This window comes from Podarcis gaigeae (assembly GCF_964106915.1).
Source record: "Podarcis gaigeae genome assembly, chromosome: 9".
Taxonomy (NCBI): Eukaryota; Metazoa; Chordata; class Lepidosauria; order Squamata; family Lacertidae; genus Podarcis; species Podarcis gaigeae.
Window position 1 is genome coordinate 12015255 of NC_139685.1, and position 18022 is coordinate 12033276.

General features: G+C 42.1%; 1 protein-coding gene across 8 annotated transcripts in view; it reads right to left on the reverse strand.

The window, feature by feature from the left end:
- The window catches only part of PPARGC1A (PPARG coactivator 1 alpha), a 658152-nt gene that overhangs the window by 110745 nt on the left and 529385 nt on the right, over positions 1–18022 (reverse strand). For 2 of the 8 annotated variants that reach the window (XR_014567981.1, XM_083754901.1), the window contains exon 1: positions 6372–6559. The exons of 3 other annotated variants lie outside the window; for them this stretch is intronic. Coding sequence is in view for 2 of the 5 variants with exons in the window: in XM_083754901.1 (XP_083611027.1) it covers positions 6372–6419 (48 nt within the window). In the remaining 3 variants the exon portion in view is untranslated. Of the gene's footprint in view, positions 1–6130; positions 6596–18022 lie in introns of those variants that run through there. 3 more of the 8 variants (XR_014567980.1, XR_014567982.1, XM_083754900.1) reach the window with 3 other exon arrangements.

Consider the following 18022-nt stretch of genomic DNA (forward strand, 5'->3'; position numbering starts at 1 on the left):
CTTGCCCATCTGCAAGCATGCAAACAAGGATGGCACCTTTCCCCTCCATTATTTGAACTCCTACCTCTACTAGATCCACACCCATTGCACATCACTGATATGCCTCTTTCCTTCTGGGATATACAGCTACGTCTTCACACTAAGTCTAGAGAGTATTCTACATCCAGGATTATTGAAATGCAGATGCGGAGCTATTTAGGGAGGCCTGTGTGTGCACCTCATATTCACATAATCAACCACAAAAAGTTTTCCAAAATGCACCACTTTTTCTGAAATTTTGATCATGGATATATCCATGAGTGGGACGCGGGTGGCGCTGTGGGTTAAACCACAGAGCCTAGGACTTGCCGATCAGAAGGCCGGCGGTTCAAATCCCCGCGACGGGGTGAGCTCCCGTTGCTCGGTCCCTGCTCCTGCCAACCTAGCAGTTTGAAAGCACGTCAAAGTGCAAGTAGATAAATAGGTACTGCTCCGGCGGGAAGGTAAACGGCATTTTCGTGCGCTACTCTGGTTCGCCAGAAGTGGCTTAGTCATGCTGGCCACATGACCTGGAAGCTCCCTCAGCCAATAAAGCGAGATGAGCGCCACAACCCCAGAGTCGGTCACAACTGGACCTAATGGTCAGGGGTCCCTTTACCTTTTTATATCCATGAGTACATTTGCTGTGAACTGCATTTGTGCCTTTGCTCCCCCAAAAAATATGAACTGGCTTCTTGTGATGTGGTACGGGACAACGTATGGATTGCAAACAGCTTCTTCAACAACCCTTACCATCTCAAGCAATCATTTTTGTTGCTTTGGTAATCCAGCTAGTCCAGGCCAGGACTGAGTAGTTATGTGTCCTGGCAACGATAATAAGAACACCAGGGTGTCCTAGGCAGGATAAGATCCTGTGGCATGTATCCCATTTGTCCAATAGCTGGGCCAGCCAATCGTGCAATGCCTGTGTCATACATAACTTGAAGTGGTGCTGGCTATCAGATGATGATCTGGTGGTTGCTCCCACAACACTCCCAGCAATGTACGCATCTTCTGTTAAATGAACATGGTGCCATTATTTACCATACAAGGGAAAGCATTGCCACTGGAGGCTAGTGTAGTTGTCACTGTATATTCACTCCAGTCTTAGTGGGTGACAGTTGCAAATGTCACTGGGACTGTGCAGGAGCAATCATGAGATGACAGTAGCACAACTTCTGCAAGTGACTTATACATGGAGTCAAAAGCCCGTGTTTGAGCTGAAGTATGGAAAAAGATGTTTAATGTTACCTAGCCCATAGCTCGGTTGTAGTGTGTATGCGCTGCATACAAACATTCCCTGACATTGAGTCCACAGAGCTAGGAAAGACCTCCATCTGAGACCTGGTGAGCAGCCACCAAACTGAACAGACAAGAAGGAGCAAGGTGAACCAGTGACGTCTCAATGTAAGGCATACGTATGATTTTATTGATTCAATTGTTTTTGTTTTTACATATTGATAGTTTGTGCTGAAATCTACTCCGGGATCATGGATTGATTTCACTACCCATGAAACTCATTCTTCCTCTGAGAACATATTGCTAAACTGTTAGAGCTCCGTTATACAGAGATGTTTGAACGTGCAATTGTATTTTTAAAAAAATCTTATTACCGTACTTCCATTCTGATCTTGTGGGGATTGACATTTGGCTCTGGCAAGTTTTGCTAGGTAACTGTTACATATGGAGAATCATTGCGAAGCAAACCCTGTACTAATACTACAGCACATTCCACTAATACCTTTAGGCAGCATATATTTCCGTAGACGTCTCAGCATCCTTTAACTTAGATATCAGGCTAACTGAAGATACATGTCTTTTTACAACGTATCCACAACTGTTCAGCAGTTACAATGTGGGTAAGCTACAGCCTTGTGAAAATTTGTTTTTAACTACATAGCCACAAACACAAATCCTACAGAGTTTAATGGCACAAAACTAAACATGGTGCTGAACTTTGCAACTGAACTAATTGTGACTCAGAAGTGCTTAACTTTTGCTGCATTGTGTCCGTAGTATATCTTCAGCTTTTATTTTATTTTTTCTGCATAAGCCAGAACTCCCCTGTGTTGGCACCCATATGAATTAGCAATTATGTTGTTAAAAGGTGACAAAATGTAGTCAGTTTAACAATGAAGATTTCCAGCCTCCCACCTTCCATTCCCTGGATTTATCTGTGTCAAATGCAGCAGCCAAAACACCCCGCGAAAAATGCACATGGATTTCAGATGCCACGGCCTGTCATTCACCCTCAAAGATGGTATAGTTTCCCTTATTTATAATCTTGCTCGAATGAGGTCAATTAAGGTGAATGTATCAGTAACCTTAAAGCACCCTTCCCCCAGCAAACATAGGAATTCAATGTCTGTCATGTCACACTTCAACAGCTAAGTGCAGGTTTCTTGCTAAAGTTGGACTTCAGAAAAATAAACTTCCTGAAACATTTGACAGGCAGTCCCTGAAAGAGCGACTCCAGCACTGCATATTCTGCCTTTACGTGTGACAACCTAATTGCAAGGCATGCTTTGGAATAGAGAAACAGGGTCAACAGACTTGGAGAAGCTGGCAAAGGCTACAATTTACCATTCCACTTTCACTGGTCAAGCAGGACGATGCAGGGAATCCGACAATAGGTGCATAGAAAGGGAAACTTAAGGGCTGGAAGGAGAGTCTCTGTTCTTTATTACTATTCTTTGAAAAGAGTACAAAGCTGTACAAGTTCAAGGCCTACCTGAGTTATACACACACATATGTAGTATATGGCAAACTTGACGAAAAGGTGGGGGAAACACACAAAGAAAACTGCATAGCAAGCGTGGTAATGAAAACTGTTTTTCTCCCCTTAGGGGAAAAATAAAAGGCTTCCCCACCCTCTATGTTTCCAATCCTAAAGTTGGCAAATGTTATAATGCAGAAATGACCTTTTCTTGATGCCCAAATGAAATCTGTGATCTCATTAAAGGATAATCTAGGTCTTTGCCTGAAAAGGTAGATTCTCAGCATCATCCCCCAGGTTTGTGTTGTGGAGGTCAGTGGCTTAAAACTGATGCCACAGACTTCCAAGGCGCCGTGCTGATCGCTTTACTACTTTTCATTTGTAAAAATAGATTCCCATTCTCTCTCCATCCCTCTGCACCGCCTAGTTAAAACTGGATGGGTTCTCTCAATAGGTACACATTTTTCAAAAAGGCCTGCAGTGGCCATTTTGAAGCAATATAAGAAATAGCTGTTCTATTTGGGGCAGGGGGTTTAAAAACAAAGGAAGTCTTCTCTTCGCAGTTTTCATTACTCTCTAATGACTGGAGTGTCACTTTTTAAAAACAAATGGAATATCTGAAGTGAAGCACGCTGACTCTTGCCAATATTGACCTGATAATAAAATCAATGCTTCTAGATATGGCACTACACTTCTAACCTGAGAGACATTAGTAGCAAGTGTTCCTGTTATTAATTTATATTTGGCCTTTGAATGATGCCAGGTTTAACACTCCGAGTCCTGTAACTGTCCTCATCTGACTGTCCTCGTCGCAGATATCTGGCGTTTGTCTATACATCTCTAACAGGTGGACCTTGCAAGCAATGTCTCTCCACCCCCCCCTTTTTTTAAAAACACAGCCAACAGCTTACGGCAGTTATTACACAACTATACCCTTAGTTCTGTAATAAGCTTTAAGAGGATAAAGCAGTCACTAAACACAAAGGCTAATTATTGTGCCTTTCTTTTGCCCCCAGATCATTCTCACCCACCCCTCCAAACGCTTAGTTAAAGAGCAAACAATAAATTAGCTTAACTGCATCAATGATAATGAATCATCATAATTAAGCATCATTCTCCGTTAACCTTTTTGGAGGCTCGTGTGCTTTTCGAAGGTAATTTTTAAAACTAAATGATGGCCAGTGTGTGCTGGTGGGGGAAGGGGCTGGATGTATGCCATTTAAATTGCATTAGTGAAAACAATAATCTGTATTTAACAAGGTTGTTAAAGAGAGTCGAGGGAGGGAGAGGGAGGCGAGAGAGAGAGAGAGAGATGATCCCAAACACGGACGATATGCTTAAAGCAAACATAACACCATGTGCATCCTCTTTATCAATCTTTGCAGCCTCGTCGTACATTAAACAGAGAAACGCTGTGGGACGCTGATCAGTTACTGTGATGTACATTCCTTTATGGAGGAGCAGGGAATCTCCTTGTTATGAACAAGGGGATCTCAAGTATTTTATATCAGAAGTGAATTTGGAGGGCCTCAAAAGAAGAGGGGGGGAAAGAGCTGCCTATCGTACTTGATGCTGGTCGTGCTTTAAGAGGAAAGGAGATTCCCCAGAGGAGCAGGAACAGCTTATAGCCAGTAACCAAACTGTCTGCACATAGGGTCAAAGCTCATGCCACTTTGAAAGATGGAACTACGAAGCCACCTTATCTGCGATACAACTCACACAGACCCCCTTCCCTTCCTCTAAACAAGTAAACACAACAAGAAGAAGAACCCAAACCCAAAAGCAAATAAACGGCTCACTGGCATAAATTATATTTTCTTGTTACCAGCCTGAAATTCCTGCAGGAACACTGGTGATTAAAATAGATCATCACCATTTCCACAGACATTGGTTCCTCAAATAAGCTCCTAGCAGCATTAGGAATAATGCATGATGGAAAAAACGAAGCCACGGCAGCCGAGACCCGTGCAACAAAAACCAAGACGGCAATCTATGATTCTAATCCACTGGATGCTCCCAGCTGCTCAGAAACAAATCAGGACTTCTGGAGCCAGCAAGTCACTCGCTTACCACTTTGACTCATAATAGCTACAGGACATATGAATTATCCATATCTCTTCCAGTATACTGAGTCAAAACAAGAGATGAAAAATTACGATATGCAAACAGAAGTCGGCAGATGCAAATATTTTAAACATGATTTTTGATGATGATAATTAATAATAATAATAATGGGAATATACTATTATATTTGCTTCCTGCCCAGAATACGTATATGCAGAAAACATTAAAGGATTGTACCCAATAATATGTGCCCATGCACTAAAACAACATCTTCAGGGTTTTTTTTAAAAAAGGAGGGGGGTTGCGGAGAAGGGAATCACCAGTAGCTTTCTCTCCTGCCAAAGGAAGCATTTAAAGCTGGAATCCTGTGCACACTTAGTTGAAAGTAATCCCCATTAAAAGACTGAATGAAGATGCATAAGGAATGGCCTGTAAAAGTAGCTATCATTTGAGGCTTCTGTTTTGGGATAACCGGGGAGGGGGAAAGTTTTCCCCAAGTTGCAGGAACTTTCAGGCACTACACCATTTCGAACTCGGATATTTATTTTGGTTTGGTTTTTCCTGATTGCAAGCATTTAGACACCCTCAAGCCTCTGTTCCTATACTCCAGAGACTCCCAATGGGCTGCTTATTTTCTTCCCCACCCCTGCCTCCGTTCCCCCCTCCCCTTTATGAATTGTAGCCGGCAGAAACTGCAGGTTTGATGTATTGCCATCTATTTTTACTCAAGCAGCGGAGGCAGCAGCAGCAGCAGCACGAGATCCTGCATAAACTCTATTCTCATGCTCCATCCTGTTGTCTCAGCGGCACAGAACCAAAGGAAGAGGACTCCTAGCCCAAGCATTCCAGCAGAAGCGACAGGGCATCTCTTCCCAAAAATCACAGCACAAAAGCCACATTCCCACAACACAGCAACCGATACGCAGCCCGTCTCGCTCCACGCACAAGCACCTCTGCTCTGCAGCCCATAACCCCATATAAAATAAAACTACTTTTTTCTTTTTGCAAGTTTTGAAAGGTGAACGACAGCGTTTCGTCTGCCTCACGCACACAGAAAAAGAGACAGCTTTTTTTCCAAGCCAGATGCCACTAAATGCCAATGGAAAGACTTCAGACATCGATTCATATCAATATCTCTGTGCATAAATATTGCATATGACTGGAAAGGGAGCCAAAGGCACATAAAAATAGTTTCCAACTGCAGGAGATCCCGATGACAGGAGCCAGTTGCTTTTTTTTTAATTTGCTCAAGGAACCGGAGCGTAATCTTAAAATAGAAAGCCGGCGGGGTGGGGTGGGGGGTGGGAAGGTTGAGAGAAAAGAAAAACTTACAGGATTAAAGATAAGATGCAGCCTTGCTTCCATTCCAAAAGGGTTCTTTCTCCTGGCTACTTTCCGGCAAGGGAGGGGTGGACAAGATTCAAAGCAACACAAGCGAAAAATAAAAAAGGGAGGAGGGGGGGGAAGGGGAAAGGAAGAACAGAATACAAGGAAACAAGCCCTCCAGCTGGGTGAATTTGCACGCAAAAAAAAAAAAGGGGGAGAGAGAGATACCGTCCCCCAAAAAGCTCACCTCGATGTCACTCCAAACAGAGTCCTGATTACACATGTCCCACGCCATCCAGCTCCTGAATGACGGCAGCAAAGCTTTGAAACTACAATCCACAGCCAGGGCGAGAGAGAGAGCAAGAGAGGGAGAGAGACCAAATATACTCGCGCGCAGCCAAGCAGCCCCTTACTGAGAGTGAACCGAAGGCACCTGTCTTACTACTGTTCCAGTCACATGACAAAGCTATTAAAAAGTAGGCTGGCCTGTCACTCACCCAGCCGCCTGCTCTTGTGCCGCTGTGTGCTAAAGCCAAGTGACGTCACGCTCAGAGGCAGACCCAGGCTGGAGCCGAGTCAAGCCCGGTCCACGCGCGCGCGCGGGCGCGCACACACACACGCGCGCATCTTTCCCAAGCGAAAACATGGGGATCGATTTATTTTCTAAAGCAGGTTCCCTCCCGCGCCACACCTCCAGAACTCTGCTGTGCCCGGATCCAATCCATTTGCAAGGGGCTTTTAAAAAATAAAATTAAAATCCTTTCTCTTCTTGCGTGCACCCATCTTTTTTTCGTTTCCAAACCAAGGCAAACAGAGCAAAAGGCTGTTGGTTTTCGAAGTTTGGAAGGAGGCAGAAATAAGAGCCTTGATTTGGAGGCCGCTTGCCTCTTAAAAGACTAAACTTTTAAAGAGGTGAAGGTTGGTGCTGAACGATTTGCAGGGCTTTGGTTTTGTGCAGGGAAAGGGAAGAAGAAACTGTAGCAACTGCGTCGGGAGTATTCTCTTTCCAACCGGATACTTCAAGCAGAAAGCTCTAGTCTTGAGCATGTTTGGGGAAACCCAACTCCCACAAAAGCTTACTCTCAAGTAGGAAGGCACCTCTGGAAACGCAGTAATAGGACAGGAAGACAACTGCCTTCCTTGACTGTTTGTCCCATTGGTCAGGTAAACTGCAATCATACATGGAAACTCCATTTAACCATCACAGCTACTGATAGCCATATATCCTCTATGACTCAGTTGCTCTGAACCTCCTAAGCATGATTTAAAGAAGAAAAAACCCATTGCTACTAAGAATATCAATATAAAACAACTTTTTCAACATTTGTGCTATGTTAAATTGCACAGGCTGAATTAGCCGAAAGGAAGAAAGCAGCCCCGGAAGCGTTGCATGTCTGTTTTATACTCCTCAAAAGCAATGTTGTGATACACAACTACCATAGTGGGTTGCTGTGGTTGTTTTAACCCAAACAACTCAAATTCCTGTTTGCTCATTTCCACGATCAGGAAAGGTTCTCCACTGTTGCCTTGGGGCATATTTTTGTATAAACCAAATTGCACACTAACCCTGTTGCTGGCCTAGGTTATGCATTTTCTTGGGAGAGCACAAAACATACTCCCAGATGGCAACTCCAAATACTGTTTTCCCTTTCCAGACTTTTACAGGTGCCTCTGTTTTATGACAACAAAACGGAACGAACTCACAACAAACCCAGCACACCTTTTCCACAACAGGAAAAACAGGACTTTCCCCTTCACCTGAGTCTTAAATTTCTTTACTTTTCTTTCTGTTTTTTTTTTTTAAGATTAAAAGCTGTACTTTTAATTAGCCGTGTGCCACAGTCTCTCACACAAATTCTAAATGCGAGATCAGTCATGCTGCGCTGCTAGTTAGAGTCACACTACCATAATGGATCATGCCTCTTTGTTATGAAATATTCATTTGGGTTGTCATTTGCAAATTTGAGTATTCTAAATGCTAAATGAATACAATTATTATCCAGAGACAGAATTGAATTGACAGACAGGAAGCGGCGATTCTTGAAACAGTCATTTTCTCCCAGATTCTACGTCCATTCAAAATATGAATCAAGCTGCAAGTAAATGTTTAACTATTTCTTGTCTTTCTCACCCGTTAAGGCTACTTTGCTGGCAAATGTTGAAAGGAAGTTAGGCAATGTAAAAAGCCTATTGCTTTTGTTTTACATAGCAAACTCCCACTCCCCCAACCCCCTAAATGATAAAAAGGGTACAGACCCAATGAAATCTATGGACTTCAGTAGTAACTCATGTCCACTATTTTCAGTGAGTCTTCTCTGAATAAAACTAAGTTGCGTATCACCCACAGAATATATTTTACTCATTTCTTTAAAGCAAAATGCACTGCGAATTCAAAGAAGCCATTCATAAAAGACTGGATGGTAAGATTTTGCTCTTATCATGAAGAGAGAGAAAACAACAAGGGAATTTCTTCCAAATTATATGCTAATTTAATGGAGAAAAATGACAGCAAATTATTGGGACTAGGGGCAAAGGTTATTTACCTCTGCCCTTAGAAAACTCATCTGCGAAGTACAGCCGCTGACTGGCAGAAATGGAGTAGATTTGTATTAATCAGTGGATCCAGCCTTGATGAAATAGTCTTCTGCTATACCTACTTATAATTGCGTTCACTGACTGTACCAAATCCATCACTTTTATGTTTATGTTCCATTCACACCTTTTATAGAATCATATTTATACTGCAACATCTTAGACTGCAGTGGGAAGGACAAACATATTTCAACCTGCCCGTGTTGTTTGTATTTTCTACAATTCCATTTCACTGCTTTTCTGTCAAATTAGCAAGTTAACTGGCAAATAGATAACTACAAACTTAAGCAGCGGTTCAGAAACAATTGGGGCGGGGGGACGACTTTCCTGGCGCATGCATTTCAAAGTCTTCCTACGTGGAACAATGGTTAAAAGTACTGGGGAATTTTTCTACTGAGACAGGCCCACAGAACTGCATTTGCAACAGGAGTTTTCGAGAATTGACATCAAACAGTACCTTATACCTCTAGAAATATCGGCGGACTCACTCCAGCAAGGGTTTCCGATAGGAAGGCTTCCCCTTCCTCCCCCGCTTTTTAACAACTGCCTGGCTCATAAGTGATTACTATAAATAGCTTCATTAGGGAGTTTCTATCACACTTCCTAAACGTAGTTTGCAACACTTGTAGATCTAATAATAAAAAGCAGGAAGGAATGGAGGAAATGAGAGAAAAAAGTGGTGCCAGTGGTGCACAGTCCACAACAGCTCACATAGCTCAGTTGGTTAGAGCATGGGGCTGGTAACGCCAAGGTATCAGGTTCGATTCCCATATGGGACAGTTGCATATTCCTGCTTTTCAAGGGGTTGACTAGATGATCTGCAGGGTCCCCTGCAACTCTGCAATTCTATGATTAACAGTTTCTCCAATTAGAAAATGTGCTTATTCCTCCAAAGGGTTGGTCACACACCCTATTCTAATCACTGCAGAGCAGTAGCTCTTCTTTGGGGTGAATCTCATTTATGTGTTTGATGTATTTTTAAGCTGCCTTTCAGGATTAGTCCCCCCCCCCGACAATTTGCAATTAGTCAATAAAACAATCAGTTTACAACTTATTAAAAACAGCAAAACGCAGCCGCAGCGAACAAAACGATCAGGGGCAGATATAATCACATTAAAAACATTACATTTTAATATGGAAGTTCAGTACATATGTGGTTTATATTATATTGGTGATGGCCCATTCACACATACAAACCATTACTTGATCTTGACTCACACTGATGAAAATGCATGTGAGGAAAACCTGATGTACAGTGGTACCTCAGGTTACGAATGCTTCAGGTTACGAACGCTTCAGGTTACAGACTCCTCTAACCCGGAAGTAGTACCTCAGGTTAAGAACTTTGCTTCAGGATGAGAACAGAAATCGTGCGGCGGCAGCGGCAGTGGGAGGCCCCATTATCTAAAGTGGTACCTCAGGTTAAGAACAGTTTCAGGTTAAGAACGGACCTCCAGAACAAATTAAGTTCTTAACCAGAGGTACCACTGTATAAACAAGAATAGATACAGGCTACCCCTCCCCCTAAAAAGGAGTAAGAATATCAATTTATGGAAGTAGCAGAATGCTTGCCCAGGGGAGATCTACCTAGAGATTAGGAGTCTTCACTTTTAGGTGGGGGGTATTAAAACATTGCTGTAAATTAAATATAAATTTAAATGCAGGCAGCATATAACTTATTATAACACGGTGCTCCTCTGCTGCTTACTTCAAGAGTAACTGCCTCCCTAGTTCATAACTTTCAAAAGGGAAGTTGTTTGTAATGCTGAATTATTTGTGGTTCCAAAGCACATTTCTGCAGCCTCACCTCTCTGTCCCCACTTCCCAGCCTCTGTAGTTGGGCTCTCTTTTCCCACTAGGTTTTTCAATAAATAAAAATATCCAGCCAATAATCTGCACAGCATTTATACAGGGATAGCTAAACGCTTTTTGGAAGTGTCCAAACACTTGTGATACCAGTGAGGAACAAGTATGCAGAACAACTTATGTTTCGGGAAAAGAAGACTTAATGTGCTTTTCCACTCCACATTGCAGTGCCGTTGCAGAAACCATTAGGACCTACTTCCTTTCACATAACAGCTTCTTCACCACCAATGTAAAAGACTAAGAAAATTAACTGAGCATCATTTAACTACACTGCAGTACATTATGTACTTGTTCTTTAACTGTCCATGAGGTGGCACTGTTGCTTTTATGGAACTCTGCAATATGATAGGCGATCCGATTAAAAGAACAGTAAAGGGAATTTCCATACTTGTTAGAGATCCAACTAACGGGACAGTTGCTCTTTTAATTTACCTCTGCCTTTACTTTCCCTGCTAGACCATAAGTTTCCAGGTGGGGGCATGGATTTTAAAACCTACTTTGTGCAATGCCTAGCTACTATAGGAACTTAGCAAATAATGGGAGAAGAACAATTCTTATCCCATTTATTAAGCAGATTCCTGATTAAATCACTGCGGCTTACTCCTTCCCATGCAGTATTTGACAGGGAAGAGATCTTGCCATGCTCACATGACTCACAGGCTAGTGTGGAAATATCCACTGCTGTCTTTTCCATCCAGCTGAGGTCAATTTCGCTCTAGTTCCTGTTTCTCCAGCCAATGCCAGCATATCTCCCACATGCAGGGACTTTAAGAATCACTATAGTTACAAAACTGGTGATTGTATTACAGTACAGAGTCAAAAATGCATTTGCTCCCCCCCCCCCCGATGAACTTTATTGATCTTTATTGAATTTTTAGTTACATACTACACCTAAAGGTAAAGGGATCCCTGACCATTAGGTCCAGTCACGGGCGACTCTGGGGTTGCGGCGCTCATCTCGCTTTACTGGCCGAGGGAGCCGGCGTACAGCTTCCGGGTCATGTGGCCAGCATGACTAAGCCGCTTCTGGTGAAACCAGAGCAGCACACGGAAACGCCGTTTACCTTCCCACTGGGGCGGTACCTATTTATCTACTTGCACTTTGATGGGCTTTTGAACTGCTAGGTTGGCAGGAGCAGGGAACGAGCAACGGGAGCTGACCCCATCGTGGGGATTCAAACTGCCGACCTTCTGATCGGCAAGCCCTAGGCTCTGTGGTTTAACCCACAGCGCCACTATACATACACGTACATTATGTTTCACATTTGTTCTTGCTCTTCCGAGCTGACTTCCCTCCTTCCTCCTTCCGGCTTTTTTATGTCGTCTTTAACTTTTCGCATTGTCTCTGTCCATTTTATATATAATTGTTCTTCTTCAATTTTTTTCCATAAAATGACTGTAAACAAATAAATCTTTCTATATCTACAATTCTTGTTGTCTGTCTATATTCGTTTACAAATATTGTTCAACAATAGTCCTAATCTACATTTTTAATTTATTTTGATATTATTATCCAATACATTTCTTGTGCTTTCCCGTTATAAGGTTTATTTTAATTCTACTGGTTTCCCTATTTCTCATCGTCTTCTCTATATATAACATAAATTTTCCCCATTCTTTTTGATATGTTTCGTCACCCTGAATGCATTTGCAGTGGTAAAGAATTCCAGCTTCCATTTTTAAAAAAACAGATAGATGATGATAGATAGATAGATAGATAGATAGATGATAGATAGATAAAAACAAGTTTCCCATCCTCATTGAAAAAAGTTTGAAGAAAGTTTGAAAATGTGGGGACAGTGATTACTGACATCACTTAGAGCCAAGAGATAAGGCTCTGCTCTGATGAGTAAGGGGCAGCAGAACTTTACTGAAAAGCTGGGTTAGCACAAATAGATGCCCTATATGCAATATATTTGCCGTATTAATTTTTTATTAGAAAATGCAATGCTCCTCTCTTGTCTTCTTCATGTCTCAGTTTTCTGCTCAGACCTTCTGTTGTGATACATTACTACCCCTGTCTCTGAGCTCTCCCCCCTGCGCCCCACATCCCAGTCAGGCACAACCAGTCACCATATCTCCTCTGGCCAAACCACTATTTTTGCACTCCCTCACACTCATGCAAAACATGAGCCTGTGCTTTGCAGTGCTGGTCAGGCATGTGGGCTGAGTTGCATAAAGCTGCCTGCACAGTTTGTCAGCTTTGGAGAAGCAAAACGCTGCTGGCTGCCACATGCAATATTTTCTCCTCCCTACACCAGTATCTCAAGCTGTAACATAAACCAAGCGGTTTGAGTAGCAGACTACAGATGCGACTCGTATCCTTTCTGTGGTAAGGCAGTCAGAACCGTACGCACTATTCTGGCTACACCTGTTATGTACTGAAGTTCTCACCCTGGGCCAGCAGGGGGATACTGTAGATAGTTTTCACTCAGGTCCACATATGAAAATAAGGGATTGAAAGTGACGTTCAGTGATTGGATAGTTACAGAAAGTTGTTACATTTGCATTGTACTGGAGCTCTATATAAGCAGGCTGGCTGAACCCTTCAGTTCAGTTCTGTTCTGGCCTGTGAATAAACAAGAGCTGTTTGAAGAATCGCTGTGTCGTCTGATATGTTCACCCACAACTTAACAACACCATAGATTTGTATATGAGCATCCTGATATTTGCAGAATTCACCCTTTCATAACTGCCACACACGGGGTTGACATTTTCATCAAGCTATTCTGCATGACTCCAAGATCTCTTTGATGACCAGTCACCAACAGTTCAGAGTCCATTTGCAGGCATTTGAAGGTAAGGATTCTTGCCCCAGACTGCATCACTTTGCACTTGCTAGCACTGCCATTTAAATACCCATCCACCCAGTTATGGCAGGCAGGAGTTACCCTTTGCCGAAGCCTTACTGATTCTTCTTAAGCAAGACTTAGTCTTCTATATACTTGGAGAATTTATCTTTAATGATGTTTTCCACAAGTTTTCCAAGAAGAATATCAAGCTAACTGACCTGTAATTTCTTTCTTTTAATCATTTTTATTGATTTTCCAATAAAAAAAACCCAATTAATATATCCAATCATAATACTCCAATTAAAATAAAAAACTAAAATAAAAAGACCAAATTATAGTCCGAATGATAATTATTAATTTTTCAGAGCTCCACATCTCCACATATCTCCACATCTCAGTCCTGCCTCTCCTTGTTGTTTCCATATTTTCCACATCTTGATTTTGATTCTTTATAATTCTCTGTCCCTGAGTCCATGATTCTCAGTCCTGTCAAACATCATATACTTTCATCCGTCAAATACAGCTTTATTAGTATATATTTTTCCAACTGCCTTTTTTATCAACGCAGCTTCCTCTGACTCCATTCCAATCCGGGATGTTGTCCGAGTCTGTTATCTGAAGTTTAATGGCACAGCAACTCCCAATCATTAATTGTCCAAACTGACCTGTAATTTATTGCATCCCCCTGGATCACTCTTTAAAAATTGGTATTACATTGGTACTGTCCAATCCTCGGGAATGCAATCTGATCTTAGGGATAAGTTATATATTTCTGCTAGAAGATCAGCAATTTCACGTTAGAATTTTAAAGAACTGTTGAATGTCTGCCATCTGGACCCGGTGATTAGTTTGTTGATAATTTATCCATAAGGCCTAGAACGTGGTCTCTCGTCACTACTATTGGCCTCAGTTCATCAAATTCCCTTACTGAGAAAGTTCAAGCACAGAGATCTGCCCTACATCTTCCACAGTGAAGACAGATACAAATAATTAATTTAGCTGATCTGTAATCTCATTCTCCTCCTTTAACACACCTTCTTCTTTCTTGTCACCCAAAGGTCCAATTTCCTCCCTAGCTGGTTTCCTGCTAAAAATGTAGTTAAAAGAGTTTCTTATTGTTGGTCTTAAAAAGCAGAGACATCACCTTGACAACAAAGGTCCGTATAGTAAAAGCTATGGTTTTCCCAGTAGTGATGTATGGAAGTGAGAGCTGGACCATAAAGAAGGCTGATCGCCGAAGAATTGATGCTTTTGAATTATGGTGCTGGAGGAAACTCTTGAGAGTCCCATGGACTGCAAGAAGATCAAACCTATCCATTCTTAAGGAAATCAGCCCTGAGTGCTCACTGGAAGGACAGATCCTGAAGCTGAGGCTCCAATACTTTGGCCACCTCATGAGAAGAGAAGACTCCCTGGAAAAGACCCTGATGTTGGGAAAGGTGGAGGGCACAAGGAGAAGGGGACAACAGAGGACGAGATGGCTGGACAGTGTTCTCGAAGCTACCAGCATGAGTTTGACCAAACTGCGGGAGGCAGTGGAACACAGGAGTGCCTGCCATGCTCTGGTCCATGGGATCACGAAGAGTCGGACACGACTAAATGACTAAACAAGAACAACAATTGTTGGTCTTCATGTTTAAAGTGATATGCCCCTCATTTTTTTCACATGCCTCATTGTTTTTGCCAAAGTTTATTTTTATTTCGCCAAAGTTTGTGTTGCTTTTTGTTCTCCTCATTTGGACAAGACTTTTCCCCCCCAAAAGATGCCTTTTTGCCTCTAATAGATTCCCTGACTCCGCTTGTTAACCTTTCCTGATCGGCGGTATACATTCGAGCTGAGCTTCTATTACCGTGGTTTTGAATAACCCTCCAGCATTCTGGAGAGATTTGACCTCTTGACTTTCCCTTTCAACTTCCTTTCTGCAAAATCCCCCCCCCCCCATTTTTAAAGTTTCATCTTCTGAAGTCAAACGTGGCAGTTTTTGACTTCCTTGGCAATTGTTCACTTAAGTATATCGTGAAGCCAACAACACAGTCTTTCCAACTGGTTCAAGAAAACTTAAGTCTTGCACTACATCCTAGGTGACACTTAGGGTTACGTCCAGACTCACTTCCCCTCATGTCCAGTCTTTGACCAGTAGTTCTAGGAAGCAGTCATTTTAGTGTATCAAGAAATTTTTCCAGCTCACTCATCTTGGCTCCAAGGCTTTGAGCATTTACATAAATTTACATAAAAGTTTATACACAGTGCCTCTCCACATATGTTTGTTTTCCTCTATGGCAGTAGGAATCACCACCATGTCCCACTGTAGTTTCACTACCAAGTTGTAGCCTGCTCCCATCTGAACAACCTTGAATATTTTCATGCTCATCTCTTAGAGATGATTTGCCCCAAACTAGATGCCCCTCGGCTCTTTGTTAGCTTTCCCCGCCAATCAATTTCAAAGCTGCTCTGTCATCGTTTGAATTTTAAGGGCAATCTGGTTCCATTCTACTGTACTGGTATTTCAGAGAAAGCTACTGAAAACGTTCAGTCTTTCAGCTTCATATCTAGCCATCTATCGTTTGCTTTCTGGATTTCTGGACATTTCCCAATGCCATTGATGCCAACAAGTATAGCAAGCAGTTACTCAAGTAATGCTTGTTATCCCCCTTGATCTTAATGTATTGTTTTTGCTTGGTTGGTTGGTTGGTTGGTTGGTTGGTTGCAAGTTGCTTTGGGTTGATAAAGCAATTAACGCATTTAATAAATAATACTAATAATCTAAATGTGACCATTCACAACAGAAAACACTTGTAATTCACTATGCCATAAGCAACGTCCCTAACTGAAGGCCTAAAGAATACTTCAATGGTTTTTCAAATGTTCTTACTGATGGAATATTTTCTAACATCAGGAATGCCCTGAGGCTGTAACCACCACCAATTTCCACTTCCCCCAACTGCTGGTGTTTAGGGTATTAAGTAGAAATTCAGCAAATGAAAGTTTCCCCCATTCTGGTGAGAACTGTACCTGTTAGATTTCTGAAAGCCCCACAGTTAGTTGTTAAAGCCCCACGGCTGCTATCACAAAACAGATGAGAAAACTACTCAATACATATTGCCTCCTCCTTACACACCTTTTTGCTCTTTAGGGCTATGGCTTTCTAATTTCAAACTGTAGCCCATGGAAATTTTGAAGTTGTTTTGTAATGTGGTCAAGTGCCATTCTGTACAACTCTTTGAAGGGTTGTCTGGTCCAAGTCCAGTTTTAAGATAAAGAACTACAGTAATAAGAGGCTTGAAGCTGGCCATTAGCAAACATGCGTGGGACATCCGGTTACGGGTGTTCCCCACTATAGCGAAATGGGCAGTATTTTTAAATTAAATTACAGCAATCGTTTCTAGATGTGCATCTATACACAGAAATTAGTGCATGCACATTTTATGCAGGGCTGTGTCCATCATTTGTCCTCCTTTTTGGCAAGGTGTAGGTGGTCCACTACCGTTTTGTGTCCATGCTTTGCAAAAATGCAGATTCAAAATCTGCAGGGCTTTGAGAGGGATACATGGGCTAGGCTCCCAGGAACTTCCATGGGAATATCCAAGGAATTGGGCATACCTAATGGGAATTTCACTTCTGTTCTTGGACAACAGGTACCAGCCAAACAGTTTTTGAAACTCTTGTTAGCACAAGTGGTTTGCCATATAGCATGGGGGCAACAGAGAGCTGTGATAGTCAAGTAACAAGCTCAAAGCCTCCTTGGGTGCAAGGAACTGGATCTGTGATACTTTGGATCCTGGCCAATGTCAGTTAGGTAAAGGTAAAGGGACCCCTGACCATTAGGTCCAGTCGTGACCGACTCTGGGGTTGCGGCGCTCATCTCGCTTTACTGGCCGAGGGAGGCAGCGTACAGCTTCCAGGTCATGTGGCCAGCATGACTAAGCTGCATCTGGTGAACCAGAGCAGCACACGGAAACACCATTTACCTTCCCGCTGGAACGGTACCTATTTATCTACTTGCACTTTGACGTGCTTTCGAACTGCTAGGTTGGCAGGAGCAGGGACCGAGCAACGGGAGCTCACCCCGTCGCGGGGATTCAAACTGCTGACCTTCTGATTGGCAAGTCCTAGGCTCTGTGGTTTAACCCACAGCACCATACTTACTAAAATGATACTGGTTTTCATGAAAGCATAATGCTTCCTCCTGCCTTTATATTTCAGGCATTTACTACCATAATATAGATTAGAAGAAATACTGCAAGAAATTGAAAGTTATTCTTTGTTTCCATTAACAAACCATCACATTCAATTTAACACCTTTAGAGTGTTTATATAATAGCCTGGCATTCATTTAATTCAATTGGTTTGACTTCCTTAACATTGTCGAGAAAAGGAGCTTGATTAGGTATCATTGATTAAGAAAGCTGAAATTGGCTTTTTTAAAAAAAAAAAAACAACAGACTTTCCATGATCAAAGTGCACTTTTATTCTCTTAGACGTCCAACCATGTACAAACCAAAAATGATAGAAAGATGAGAAAGTAAAATGAAATCAACACCAAATCAGTACATGAATGGTCACATGGTAAGTATCTATGCATTGTGATCCTAAATAATCTGAATTCAGTAGTAAGTGTTCATTGGCAGGTCTCCCAGTGAGGTTTCC